At 45.9% G+C, this 14,402-nt stretch overlaps 1 protein-coding gene across 1 annotated transcript in view; it reads left to right on the forward strand.

The window, feature by feature from the left end:
- SMARCA5 (SNF2 related chromatin remodeling ATPase 5) overlaps nt 1–14,402 on the forward strand; it is a 413,986-nt gene that overhangs the window by 377,040 nt on the left and 22,544 nt on the right. Inside the window, exons 22-23 of the mRNA XM_069242595.1 lie at nt 12,117–12,329; nt 12,486–12,596. Of these exons, the coding sequence (XP_069098696.1) occupies nt 12,117–12,329; nt 12,486–12,596 (324 nt within the window). The remainder of the gene's footprint in view (nt 1–12,116; nt 12,330–12,485; nt 12,597–14,402) is intronic.

The following is a 14,402-nucleotide window of genomic DNA, read 5'->3' on the forward strand; positions in this document are numbered from 1 at the left end:
TTCTCACCAGCGCAGGTGCCACTCTAGAACGTCCCCTATTTGCCTTTAAAAGAACACCCAATATTAGGGATTTGGTGATCCACACAAGACCCAAAGTGAATCGGACCCCCAATAACTTGGGCACTGGTCAATGGCTCCCAGTGAAGGGGCACTACCCTTGTGGCTCCTGTAATATTTGCCCCTTAACTGACAACATCCAAGAGGTAGACATAGGTGAAATAAAGACCTGGCAACTTAGATCTCATACCAACTGTCGGACTAAGAGTTGTATTTACATGATTACCTGTCCGTGCAATTTGAAATATATTGGTATGACGACAAGGATGGTGAAAATTCGTATTAACGAACACCGTAGCACTATCAGGTGTAAAAGATCTTCCACGAAACTGACCAATCACTTCGTTGAGAAACAGCATGGACCTAATGATATGAAATGGGTGATTCTAGAAACTATGAGAGACAGTATTGATAGCACCAACAAGCTCTTTGAAAAAGAACAACGGTGGGTCTTTAGACTTAAGACCCATACACTTGGGCTGAATGACGATATTCCATGGATTAATTTTATCCGTTAACAATGACACTCAGTTCTAACCATCTGTTCACTATGGTATTTTGTGATTACACAATACCACTATCCTGGCTTTATATGTGTCCCACATCATATATTCATCTACGGCTGTGAGACGCTGGTTTGCTATTTTTTCACACTCAGATCAAATTGGTCTCTTATACATTCCAATATGGCCGACGCGTTTTCATCCCTCAAGATGGCAGTCATCTATCCGGTGCGGATAAGTCCTTTTTCTATTTCCTTCCTTTTTGTTAAAAAACTCCTCGAGTCCAGTATCGACCTGGATACCGGGTGCGAGTAATGGCGTAGGTTTTCCGGCAGTGACCGCTATCTCCTAAAGTAAGTGCCCTGGCTGACATGTGCCATTCTCTTTCGGCACCTCTGCGACGCATTTTTTCCTTCTTTACGAGCCCGGATACTCGACGGTTTCCCTTTGGGACTCCCCCGTCCGTAATGTGTGTCCTGGCTCGCAGCGTGCAGACCTAACGCGGTAACAGCTTTATATTACTCGCGATTATACACGCGCTGTTATTTTGTCTTTATCATGCTTTCCCCTTCCATTTTTCAGCACGATCGGTTGTATTTACAGAAACACCCGATCTTGACAGCACCACATGGGCGTCACTACCGGGGGTGTTTCATTATTGAAACCTGGTTGTTTCATTGCTGCAACTTGTTTTCTTTTTCGGTCATGCTTTGACAGATAGGAATACTCTGTTATTTCTTATGTTCCCTTTATATTTGAGATTAATCTAACGTTTGGACACAGGAGCATAGTAGTGTATTTTATTTACTATTTCATCATGCTGTCTAACTAGTTTTAATGGAGTTCGTAACTTTTCAGTGACATTTGTTTTCATGTTCCTCTTTTGTGTACATATATCTAGATCAGAGTTGATTTTTTTAGCCTGGACTCCCCCGATGTGGCCCTACCATTAATTGTTGGAGGGTTAGCAATCTGGATGTTTTTCTGCCTTATTGGCCTTTCACTTGTCCTTGCCCGTATAAAATGTTCATATACCACTTGGCACTTGAGTGTTTCTGCACTTCAAATTTGGGGTTGCACTATGTAATTTAGTGTGAAGTTTTTCCTGTATATGAACTACGTTATGCTAATTGTGGTTTCTTTCTTTTACATTTTTCTAGGTTTTTTGACTATCATATGTGTGGAATTTCCCACGTTCTATAGGATTAGGTATGTTACTAGGTCCTGATGAATCGCATAAGTTAATTCTTCTATAAGTAGCGAGAAACATGTCGACCCACCACATAGAGTGACACAGGGGACCCTGTGTGCTCTGTCTCTTATATGCCACTTTTCTCTAAGAGACATTGGCCCTCATTCTGACCTTGGCGGGCGGCGGAGGCCGCCCGCCAAAGTCCCGCCGTCAGGTTACCGTTCCGCGGTCGAAAGACCGCGGCGGTAATTCTGACATTCCCGCTGGGCTGGCGGGCGGCCGCCTTCAGGCCGCCCGCCAGCCCAACGGGAAAGAGGCTTCCACGTTGAAGCCGGCTCGGAATCGAGCCGGCGGAGTGGAAGCTGTGCGACGGGTGCAGTTGCACCCGTCGCGTATTTCACTGTCTGCCAAGCAGACAGTGAAATACTTGTAGGGGCCCTCTTACGGGGGCCCCTGCAATGCCCATGCCAGTGGCATGGGCACTGCAGGGGCACCCAGGGGCCCCGCGACCCCCCCCCCTACCGCCATCCGGTTCCCGGCGGTCGGACCGCCGGGATCTGGATGGCGGTAGGGGGGGGGTCGGAATCCCCTCGGCGGCGCAGCAAGCTGCGCCGCCTTGGAGGATTCAATGGGGCGGCGGTACACTGGCGGGAGACCGCCAGTGTTGCCAGTCCGACCGCCGCTTTACCGCCGCGGTCGGAATCCCCATTGGAGCACCGCCGGCCTGTCGGCGGTGCTCCCGCGGTCCTCCGCCCTGGCGGTCTTTGACCGCCAGGGTCAGAATGACCGCCATTATTTTTACCATACCGATGTGTATTTCTGTGGGGTTTGTGGTCATTATTCCACTAACTCCCCCCCCTTTTTTCTGGTTTTTAATCTTGTCAGCGGTATAAATATAAGAATTAAAATTATTAGTAGTTACCTCTAGACATTTTTAATTTTTCTATTTACCAATCCTTTACTCCTTTGTCTCTGACCGGCCACACTCGATTCATAAAAGATCTCTGGCAAAGAGCCCCCCTGTGGGGCCCGTCAGGCATTGCAGCGCCGGCCTGACGAGGAGCTAGCCCTATGATGAAGCATGTCACCGGATGGTGAGTGAGGGCTCTTGCTTCGAATACCTTTGGTTCTCAATCACTGACCAAAGCTTCTCACTTGAAAGAAACTCACAATTAGATGGAACCCTGTGTAATCTGTATTTGATTGACTGTTAGCGGGAACTTTACACACGGGACCAGGAGCTAGACTCCGAATTTCCAATTTTTTGCCCCTCCTCTGTTGTTGTTTTGAGGACTTGATGTGTGCCATTGATTTTCTGGATGCCTACTTCCTCATTCCAATCACCAGGAAACATCAAACGTTTCTGCCCTTCAGAGTGGCATCCAATTACTCCCAGTACAAAGTGTTGGGCTTCGGGCCCAAATCAGTACCTCACACATTCTCAAAATGCATGGATGGCAGTAGTCGCTGCATACCTGCAGAGGAAGAAAATATTCATTTACTCTTACTTCGACAACTATTGAATCAAAAGCTACTCACCAGTGCTAACGCAGGAACATTTTCAGATCTATCTCAAAACCCTACAAGATCTGGGCTTAAAAGTCAACTTCAAAAAGTCTATACAAATACTGTCTCAAAGAATACACTACTTGGGAGTGTCCCTAGATAGACACAAGTGTGCATCCTTTGGAGGAGAGATCCTCAATACAAAATGTTGCACTCCTCCACATTCCTTGTTACGGTGCCTCAGGGCACTCAGCCAGTGTGGAGATGACTACCCCATCCACACCAGGCCCCACTTTTTGGCGGCAGGTCCAGTGGGAAAGTTAATAAGCACAAGGAGTGTCCACCCTAGCTGGGACCATCTCTAGGGTGCCCAGAGTGGAGGTGAATCCCTCTTGGCAGAACTCGCCATCTTGTTTAGGAGGGAGATAGCCACTAGTGTTTAGGTATGTGCCCCTCTCCCCAAAGGAAGAGGGCACAGGAAGGGTGTAGCCACCCTTGGGGTCAGCCATTGGCTACTGCCCTCTGACCCTTGTAATGCCCCTAAATATAGTATTTAGGGGCACCCCTGAACCTTGCTCTTGAGATTCCTGACCACCTTAAAGAAGGACTGAAGAGCTGCACCAGTAGAGAAGTCTTCAAACAACAACTGACTTGGCCCCAGCCCTACCAGCCTGTCTGCAGCTTCAAGATTCCTGCTACAAAGACATTGGATCCTGCCTTACCAGCGACCTCTACAAACCCCTAGAGGACTGCCTGCTTACCTAATGACCAAGAACTCCCAAGGACAGCGGTCCTGTCCACAAAGGAAAATACAACAAGGACTCCAGAGCCCTTCTTATCCAGGAGTCATGGCCACTCTGCGCATGGCGCCAATGGCCTATGTCCATGTGTCTCACCAGTCCAATGAAGGTCCCCAGGTGATTCTAACCTAGAGTCCACCCTGGGTTCACCCCTCCTGAGAAACATGACGACGCCTGCAGCCTAAATCCAGAGGAGCCTCCCGGACTGCGACTGGCTCTGGTAAAGATTCCCTACACCTAAAGTTACCCCTGCACCTGCAGCCTCCTGGCCTTGCAGAATGCAACCAACAGTCCATCAATGTCCACTGGGATCTCTACTTACCTGTCCAGCCGTTGGTTTTCTTCAGCCAACTCCCTAGACTAAGATGGCAGCCTCTTTGTGACACCTGATTGTTCCACTTTGAAAAGCATTGGACGCCCAATTTTGTTTGCACCCTGCGCCCGGTGCCCCCTTTGCTGCTGAGGATGTTTGGTGCTGACCTGTATCCCCTCGGTACTGATCCAAACTCCCAAAGGATTCCAGTGGGCACCAAACACCAACTTGGACCTCTGCATCCAGCCGGCCCCGTGTTGCTGGTAGTGCACCCTTGGTGTTTTTCTATACTTTGGCCTGTGGACATCTTAACCCTGTAGACCGTAAGTCTAGTACTTACCTGTAAGCTGTGTATGTACTTTTTCCCCTCCTAGAACTACATTGCTTTCAATGAAGATTGCACTGTCTACTTTTGATATTCAAAAGTATTACTTGAAAACTGTTTTACCTGTGAATTAGAAACAAATTTCCTTTGATACTTGAAAGTGATTCTTTCTTGAAATTGTACCTACCTGCAACAAAGATCCTTTTGGGAGTTCTAGAAATGAAGTTACTGTGTATTTTTATACATAAAACGTGGGTTTGAGTCATTGAGTGTGTGCCTCATTTCTTGACTGTGCACAGCAAACGCTTAGCACTACCCTCTGATAAGCCTAACTGCTCGACCATCTACCACAAAAGAGAGCACTAGTATTATCTATTTTAGCCTCTGGGGAACCCTTGGAGTCTGTGCCCAATATACCTCACTTTAGTATTGTATATACAGAGCCAGCTTCCTACAATATGATCTTCTTTGTCAACTATGGCCCAATGAGAACTGGTATAGCTTCTGTAAGGAAATGCCTCCTTGGCATGGTTACCCCCTGACTTTTTGCCTTTGCTGATGCTATGTTTTGAATTGAAAGTGTGCTGAGGCCTGCTAACCAGGCCCCAGCACCAGTGTTCTTTCCCTAACCTGTACTTTTGTTCACACAATTGGCACACCCTGGCATCCAGGTAAGTCCTTTGTAACTGGTACCCCTGGTACCAAGGGCCCTGATGCCAGGGAAGGTTTCTAAGGGCTGCAGCATATCTTATGCCACCCTGGGGACCCCTCACTCAGCACAGACACACTGCTTGGCAGCTTGTGTGTGCTGGTGAAGACAAAACGAGTAAGTCGACATGGCACTCCCCTCAGGGTGCCATGCCAAACTCACACTGCCTATGCAGTATAGATAAGTCACCCCTCTAGCAGGCCTTACAGCCCTAAGGCAGGGTGCACTATACCATAGGTGAGGGCACCAGTGCATGAGCACTGTGCCCCTACAGTGTCTAAGCCAAACCTTAGACATTGTAAGTGCAGGGTAGCCATAAGAGTATATGGTCTGGGAGTCTGTCACACACGAACTCCACAGCACCATAATGGCTACACTGAAAACTGTGAAGTTTGGTATCAAACTTCTCAGCACAATAAATGCACACTGATGCCAGTGTACATTTTATTGTAAAATACACCCCAGAGGGCACCTTAAAGGTTCCCCCTGAAACCTTAACCAACTACCTGTGTGGGCTGACTGGTTTAACAGCCTGCCACACTCGAGACATGTTGCTGGTCACATGGGGAGAGTGCCTTTGTCACTCTGTGGCTAGTAACAAAGCCTGCACTGGGTGGAGATGCTTATCACCTCCCCCTTGCAGGAGCTGTAACACCTGGCGGTGAGCCTCAAAGGCTCACCCCCTTTGTTCCAGCGCCACAGGGCATTCCAGCTAGTGGAGTTGCCCGCCCCCTCCGGCCACGGCCCCACTTTTGGCGGCAAGGCCGGAGGAGATAATGAGAAAAACCAGGAGGAGTCACTGACCAGTCAGGACAGCCCCTAAGGCAACCTGAGCTGAAGTGACTGACTTTTAGGAATCCTCCATCTTGCAGATGGAGGATCCCCCCCAATAGGGATAGGAATGTGACCCCCCTCCCCTTGGGAGGAGGCACAAAGAGGGTGTAGCCACCCTCAGGTCTAGTAGCCATTGGCTACTGCCCTCCCTGACCTAAACACACCCCTAAATTCTGTATTTAGAGGCTCCCCAGAACCTAGGAACTCAGATTCCTGCAACCTAAGAAGAGGAGGACTGCTGAGCTGAAACACCCTGCAGAGAAGACGGAGACACCAACTGCTTTGGCCCCAGCCCTACCGGCCTGTCTCCCCCCCCTTCGGAAGAAAACTGCTCCAGCGACACTTTCCCCAGGACCAGCGACCTCTGAAGCCTCAGAGGACTGCCCTGCTCTAAAAGGACCAAGAAACTCCAGAGAACAGCGGCCCTGTTCACCCAAGACTGCAACTTTGTTTCCAAAGAAGCAACTTAGACAACTGCATTTCCCGCCAGAAGCGTGAGACTTGTAACTCTGCACCCGATGCCCCCGGCTCGACTTGTGGAGAACCAGCACTTCAGGGAGGACTCCCCGGCGACTCAGACTGTGAGTAACCAAAGTTGTCCCCCCCTGAGCCCCCACAGCGACGCCTGCAGAGGGAATCCCGAGGCTCCCCCTGACCGCGACTGCCTGACTCCCAGATCCCGACACATGGAAAAGACCCTGCACCCGCAGCCCCCAGGACCTGAAGGATCGGAACTCCAGTGCAGGAGTGACCCCCAGGAGGCCCTCCCCTTGGTCTCCCATTGATTCCAATTGAAAACCAGACGTGTGTTTGCACACTGCACCCGGCTGCCCCCGTGCTGCTGAGGGTGTACTTTCTGTGCTGACTCGTGTCCCCCCCCCCCCCCCCCCCCCCCCCCCCCCCCGGTGCCCTACAAAACCCCCCTGGTCTGCCCTCCGAAGACACGGGTACTTACCTGCTGGCAGACTGGAACCGGGGCACCCCCTTCTCCATTGAAGCCTATGCGTTTTGGGCACCACTTTGAACTCTGCACCTGACCGGCCCTGAGCTGCTGGTGTGGTAACTTTGGGGTTGCTCTGAACCCCCAACGGTGGGCTACTTTGGACCCAAACTTGAACCCCATAGGTGGTTTACTTACCTGCAAGAACTAACAATTACTTACCTCCCCTAGGAACTGTGAAAATTGCACTGTCTAGTTTTAAAATAGCTATATGTGTTTTATTTGAAAAGTATATATGCTATTGTGATTATTCAAAGTTCCTAAAGTACTTACCTGCAATACCTTTCATGCAAAGTATTACATGTAGAATTTGAACCTGTGGTTCTTAAAATAAACCAAGAAAATATATTTTTCTATACAAAAACCTCTTGGCCTGGAATTGTCTCTGAGTGTGTGTTCCTCATTTATTGCCTGTGTGTATGTACAACAAATGCTTAACACTACTCCTTTGATAAGCCTACTGCTCGACCACACTACCACAAAATAGAGCATTAGTATTCTCTTTTTGCCACTATCTTACCTCTAAGGGGAACCCTTGGACTCTGTGCATGCTATTCCTTACTTTGAAATAGTGCATACAGAGCCAACTTCCTACAGCTTCTTTTAAGCAAACCATTTCTAGGTTGAGTGTTCTTTGTAGTGCTTGCCTACCAGTTAACCAAGTGCTTACCTTTTAGACCCAAGGCCCAATCTACGAGCAGGTAAAACAGCTACTGCTGCTCTAAGAAATTTACCCATTGTGGAAATTTGCAAAGCTGCAACATGGAGATCGTGTATATATTTGCTAAGCATTATTGTCTTTACTCAGGCAGATGCTCAAGTAGGGCAGGCTTCTTTAAGAAATCTCTTTGGCTAATTGGTTTTCATCTGCTATTCAATGGTTCTATTCGTCCACAGTGGTGTGGGTTTGGCTAGCTATCCTAGTCAGTGCTTAGGACTACTGAGCATCCCCTGAAAGAGAAGTATACATTGCTTACCTGTAATCCTAGTTCTCTTCCAGGTGAATACTCGTCAAAGTCATAGGCAACCCTCCCCGGATGAATACTCAAGACAGCACTTGTTATATCGTTTATCCTCTTAATTTTCATTTCACCGTGGAAAAAAAAAGACCTGACCTAACTGCCATCTGTGGGGCCTGATGGGATTCAGGAGGTCCTTGAGGTCTTAAAGGCACAGTGCCAGTTTTCTCTTATGGTTTTCAATGCAGCCTATTTGCTAATTTTGCATTCCATTCCCTTGTCTTTTCCTTTAAAATAAAGGCTATGTTTTACATTTTAAAGTTTTATTTTCTGTATTTCAGAAGTGTTGAATGGTTGTGGCGCATTTTAAATGAAAAACACAATGTAATTTGGAAATGTTTAGCCTCTATTTCTATAGGCTGTGTGTGTGTTTTGGAGTACTACGTACATTAATGAGATTAAACATACATACATATATTATATTTAATATGTGCTCTGGGGTCCACACGTGTGGGCAGGACTATTCCGTGCTTATGACTTGGAGTATTCCCCTGGAAGAGAACTATAATTTTCAGGTAAGCAATTTATCCTATTTACATTATCTTAGTTTGTGGGAAGGTGGATCACGATCTTTTTTTCTTTGACTTTACGCATACAGTATGATGTAGAAGACTCGGTTTTAGGCAAGTGCTTCTTTTAACTAAGGTTTTGAAAGTGAGAAACATTATTCTTATTTTATTGTATATTTATAAGCCTTGCTATGAGTTAATAGCTGTGTTTATATTATGTACCATTTTATGGGCATTTTATCTTTGCTTCCATTAAACTTTCATTGTCATTGGTGATTCTAGTGGATGTTTCAAATGTCCTCTTTCTGTCATTCAGAGCCTTAAGTTCTTTTGTGCAAAATCAGTTTTCCTTTTTCAATCATGTACGAAGCTGGCTCTCTATATAGTGTATTAAAATTAAGTGCATTGTGCAGATAGTCCAGTGGATCCTCAATATTGCAGAGGCAAAAATAGATAGGACTAATGTTCCATTATGTGGTAGGGTGGTCGAGCAGTTAGGCTTATCCTAATTCAGAGACAGGTGCCCAATGTTAACCAATGGAGACTCTGCGTGAACGCACATGTGCTGCTCATGGGTGAGTAAAGCGGTTTCAGAGGTCGATTTCAGAGTGGGTGCAGAGTGCTAACAGTGTCCGGCACCCAATGCAAATCAATGGGAAAGATCAGTTTTGTAAAAAGGCTGTAGGCTCGAGCCATGAGGCTGAACAAAGAAAACCCACAGCTGCCCAGGTAATTTCAGATGCTAGGGAATGTAGGGACATTGATGGTCCAACTCCTCGAGGCCCATGGGCTCCAGATATAGGGGTGTCTTTTGGTGTCTAACAATTTACTGGGCAGGTCGTGGTCAGGGGTGTGTCTGGTTTGAGGCTGTAGGCTTTGAAGCAGACTCCGGTAGGGGTCTGGCAGAGGTCAGCTCACAGTAGATTCAGAAATGCTCAGGAACCTTCACAGGACCAGTGGGTCACTTGGACTCGGGCCTCGGGCCTTGGGCATCGGGTGCAGAGGTGTATCCGGAGGTTGGTTCGGGGTTCCTCAAGGCAGGGTTATTTTTATTTTATTTTTTTAAGATGGTTTCTTCTTGAGCAGGTCCGCTGTTCTCGGGAGACCTTGATCTTTGTTGTAGGCAAACTGTCCTCCCAAAGCTTTGGAGGTCAGTGGCCTGCAGGGCAGGTCATCTTTTGGCACAAGATAGTCAAGGGCTGCAGACCGGCCAGTAGGGCTGGAACCAAGTCAGGTGGTGTCTGCTGTCTTTTCTGCTGGTGTGACTCCAGCTCTTCTTAGGTCATCAGGAATCTGAGTTCTAGGGTTCGGGGTGCCCTCTAAATACTCAATTTAGGAGCGTTACAGGGAGTGCCAGGTGGTAACCTATGGGCTGACCACCTTTAGGGTGACTACACACTTCTTATTGCCACTTCCACTGGGAAGTGGGCATAGCCTTAGCCCTAACCCTAATGGCCTAATTCCTTCCAAACAAGATGGAGGAATTTAAAAAGTAGTGTCCACTTCAGCTCATCCACCTTAGGTGGGACTGACATGAAGTTGGGCACTCCTCCTAATTTAACTGATTTTCCCACCTGTGCTGCAGCCATGTGTGGTCAGGACTGGGGTGTGGGTCATCTCCACCATCTGTAGAGACCTGGGTCACACTTCAAATACTACAAGGCCTTTGAAGCTCCTCTCCCTAGAATGTCCATCCTGCCTGGAAGAAGAGGTCACGCCTCTGTGCAGAGCAGGCCTTTGTTCTGAGCCCTCGAGAGCACTGGCTCTTATCTCAGGGGGCCAGAATTATGTCTAAGGTTGCTAAACTGATTTTGACCAGTCCGTGTCCATGCTAGGAGTTGGTAGGTTTTCAGGGGGCACCTCTAAGTTGCCCTCTGAGGTTGTGTTTTAATAAACCCATCACTGGAGTCATTGAGAGTTTATTAATACGAGAAGTTTCATACCAAACATCCCTGTCTTCAGTGAAGCTGTCATGTATTTAGGGACCTCGCAATGACCAGTGTCCAGCACCTGTACCTAAAATTGGCTGCACTGTTCACATACTATGTCTGAGAATCGACAAAGACATAGCAGGGGCATATCTGCTCATGCAGGTATGCCCTGACTTGTAATATAAGGCACCCTGCATTTAGGGCTGGAAGGCCTTCTAGAGGGGTGACCTACATAGATTGTATGCAGTGTAAAAGGGACAGGGCACACAGGCTGTGTGCCATGTTGTGTTTTCATTTTGGTCTACACCAAGACACACAGCCTGCGAAAGCATCACTTTGTGCTCTTATTGAGAGGGTCCCTGAGGCTGGCACAATTCGTGCTGCAGCCCTCTGGCCTTCCTTTAGAATCCCATGCCCTAGGTAGCAGGGGTACTATTTACTAGGGACTTACAGTGGGTGCTAAAGTTTTGACAATTGGGATAAATGACTGCCGTTTTGGAGGAAAGAGATCTGGCACTGGGGACCTGTTTAGCAGGGACCCAGTGCACTTTAAGTCGGAATTGCACCAGAAACCAGGCAAAAAGTGTGTGTGGTGTGACCATGTCAAGAGGCACTTTTCTACAAGTCAGTTTTAGGGTTTTATAAAACTTCTTCTGCATGGTTTTGTCCATGAGATCAAACAGTCCCATTTTACACTACAAAATTTAGTACCCTTTAGACAAACCGATGTCCATAGGCTTTTAACTGTGCTTAAAGTGTTAACTATTCACAAGATGGTAACTGAGCTGCTATTTTCATTTGTCTGATGTATGGGCAATGTGGTGTGGAAGCTGTTTACAGTTTTGGGTGGTGTGAGGTTAATACTCGAAGCATGTCCTGTAGACCCAATTTGGGTCTAACCACACGTGCTTTGGAAATGTGACCAGTGTGCAGTTATCTTTGAGGTTTGTGGAAGGTCGTGAAAGTATAGGATTTTAGAGACTTGTATTTCTAGAATTTGAGGTTTGAAATATTTGTCTCATAAATGTTGCAGCACTTTTCTTCTCACTCAGTTTTCTTCCAACGTCCGTCAAGGCCAGAAGACTATCTTTGTAGTATTTTTCACTTTTGTCATGTGTATCTTAGCATCTGTAATCTGATGTGTTATGACTGAGATGGAAAACGCATCAAAGTGAATGATGCTGATCACTCACGAAACGTATTGTAAAGTAACGGTGGAGCCACTAGTAGTTATAAATTCTGAAAACCCTGGATCCGCTGTTAACAAAGCCAAAGGTAGAGTAAGCTTTTTTAGACTAACTGTAAAGATGTGAATTTTGTGATTGTTACCATACCACCTTTTGGCCTTCATTTAGCACACTTAACCTTAATCAGGTTGTTTATTTCAAAATTGAAATTGGATCAAATCTCTCCTTTAGATTGGCAGGTATAAAGCACCTTTCCACCAGCTGAGAATTTCCTATGGGACCAACAAAGGGAAAAACTATACAGAGGAAGAGGACAGATTTCTTATCTGTATGCTGCACAAGCTAGGCTTCGACAAGGAAAATGTCTATGATGAGCTTCGACAGTGTATACGTAACTCTCCCCAGTTCAGATTTGACTGGTTTCTCAAATCAAGGACCGCAATGGTGAGTAAAAATTACCATCCTATTTCACGTGGATGCAAATTTGGTACCCCTGCACAATCCTTTGGGTGTTTACTAGTGCAGTTTTCCATCCTTTGACACACAGAGGTCTAGCTGTTCCTATAGTATTGACGTTGCAAATTATTCTACATTTTCTAGGAACTGCAGAGGCGATGTAATACCCTAATTACATTGATTGAAAGGGAAAATCTTGAACTAGAAGAGAAAGAAAAGGCAGAGAAGAAGAAACGAGGCGGACCAAAATCTTCGGTAAGAGTGACGAAAAATACCTATAAAAGTCTGCATAAATATTTGGCTTCCAAGCTGGCTAAGACATTCAGAGTTCACATTGGTTGTTTTGTAAATCCTTGATGATGGTCTCCAACCTTTTATTTCAAGAATGTTGTGCAGTAATACTTAAATACAAAACATGCAACTGTGTATCAGTAGGCAAGGACTTCATTTGACAAACATTTGTATTTGCAGCATCCTGAAACCCTTACATTTATAACCTCTAAAAAAAAAAAATTGGGGATTTCGTAAGCACCCCATTTCTTAGCTTATGTAACTTGTTTTTATTGCATTCTCATGAATAATCTCTGTTATGTGCCTCCATTAAGTCGTTCCATATTTGAGGTGATGGGGATGGACTGTCCAGAATCAATGACTACATGAGTCGTTGTGCATGACTGTTAGCCTGAATGTTGGGACCTTATGGATTCTTTACAGCTTTGTTGTTTCTTTGAAAAATAATTTGTGTAACCCAAGATTTGTCTAAAGTCCCCCATACCAACTTGTGGCATCAGTCTCAGTGAGTAAGGTTTAATGCTTGAGGCAAAGCTTTGTAGTTTGTGTAAAGATGCTCCTAAAAGTCTGACTCTTTTCTCAGTTTTGTTTCTACTAACCCATACAAATTATAGGTGTACCACCTATAGTTGTCTCATTATCCATTTTGACATGTGCTGCACAAGAAAGTCCCCTATTCTGATACTGTTTTAAGTGTGATGGTTTTTCTAAAGTTTGCTGCAAGTTAAACCTGCCAGTCAGTTGAAATCTGGGGCCTACTATTCCCTTGGAAACTTCTATGTTCTTTGAAAGGGCTTGGACCCTCCAAAACAATCAGTAATATTTTCAGTTAAGTCTATTCATTGTTCCATCACCGTGTGAGAGCATTTAACAGCCACGCCATACTTCAAAACTGAGACAGTTCAGTTTGAAAAATCAAAAAGATTTCAGCATTGGCCCTAAGGTTGCATGAAAGCAGTTGACACTTAAATGGTTGATATTAAAGCTACTGCCATCAAAACATTCAGAGGGAACAGCACTGATATCTGTGATCGGTGAAGTGAAAAGGACAGTACCCATCTTCTTAGGTAGGAAGCTTTCAGCTTCAACCATACAGTGACTTTCCCCTTCCACATTAGTTACCCACTTTGACAGAGTGCAAACAATTTGCCTGAGCTAGATTATCTAGGAATTTTGTCCCTTTTAGGAGAATCAGGTGATCTAGCATGCAAGCAGTTCTTAGAATCACTATAGTATACTCAAAATACTTTCTGATGTGCAGCAAGGTCCCTGCAAGTAGGATTCAAATTAACATTCAGGCCTGTTTTGTACCTAAAAAGCATCTAGAGATTTGAGTTCAAGTGTTTCCCTACACAGTGGGAAGGAATAGGATATGTCCCAAAGGATATTTGACAACCCAATTGTTTTGAAGCAATTCGGTTAAAGGCCCTGGAATTTGATGCAACTGTGCTTGACGCCATGCTCAAGTGAATGCATTAATGAAGTTACAACCTCAGAAGTATTGTCTACCATTTTATAAAGTTTTTGAAGGCCAGTTCCTGAAAGGATTTCCGTCTTCCATTTATTTGCAGTTTCTGGCTCTCGCTCTCTTGCTGCAGATTCCTTACATTTTGAATTTCCCAGGCATCAGGCTGGATCTGGAAGAATTTTGCATGAGCACTATCCCTGTGTCCTGTTGGGGAGGCTTTGTTAGGTTCGGCGGCACAGAAGTGATGTCGTGGTCACCTATATAGGTGCCATCCAGGCACGCGGACGTCATTTTTTTTCTTT

Source organism: Pleurodeles waltl, chromosome 1_2 (genome assembly GCF_031143425.1).
Source record: "Pleurodeles waltl isolate 20211129_DDA chromosome 1_2, aPleWal1.hap1.20221129, whole genome shotgun sequence".
Classification (NCBI taxonomy): Eukaryota; Metazoa; Chordata; class Amphibia; order Caudata; family Salamandridae; genus Pleurodeles; species Pleurodeles waltl.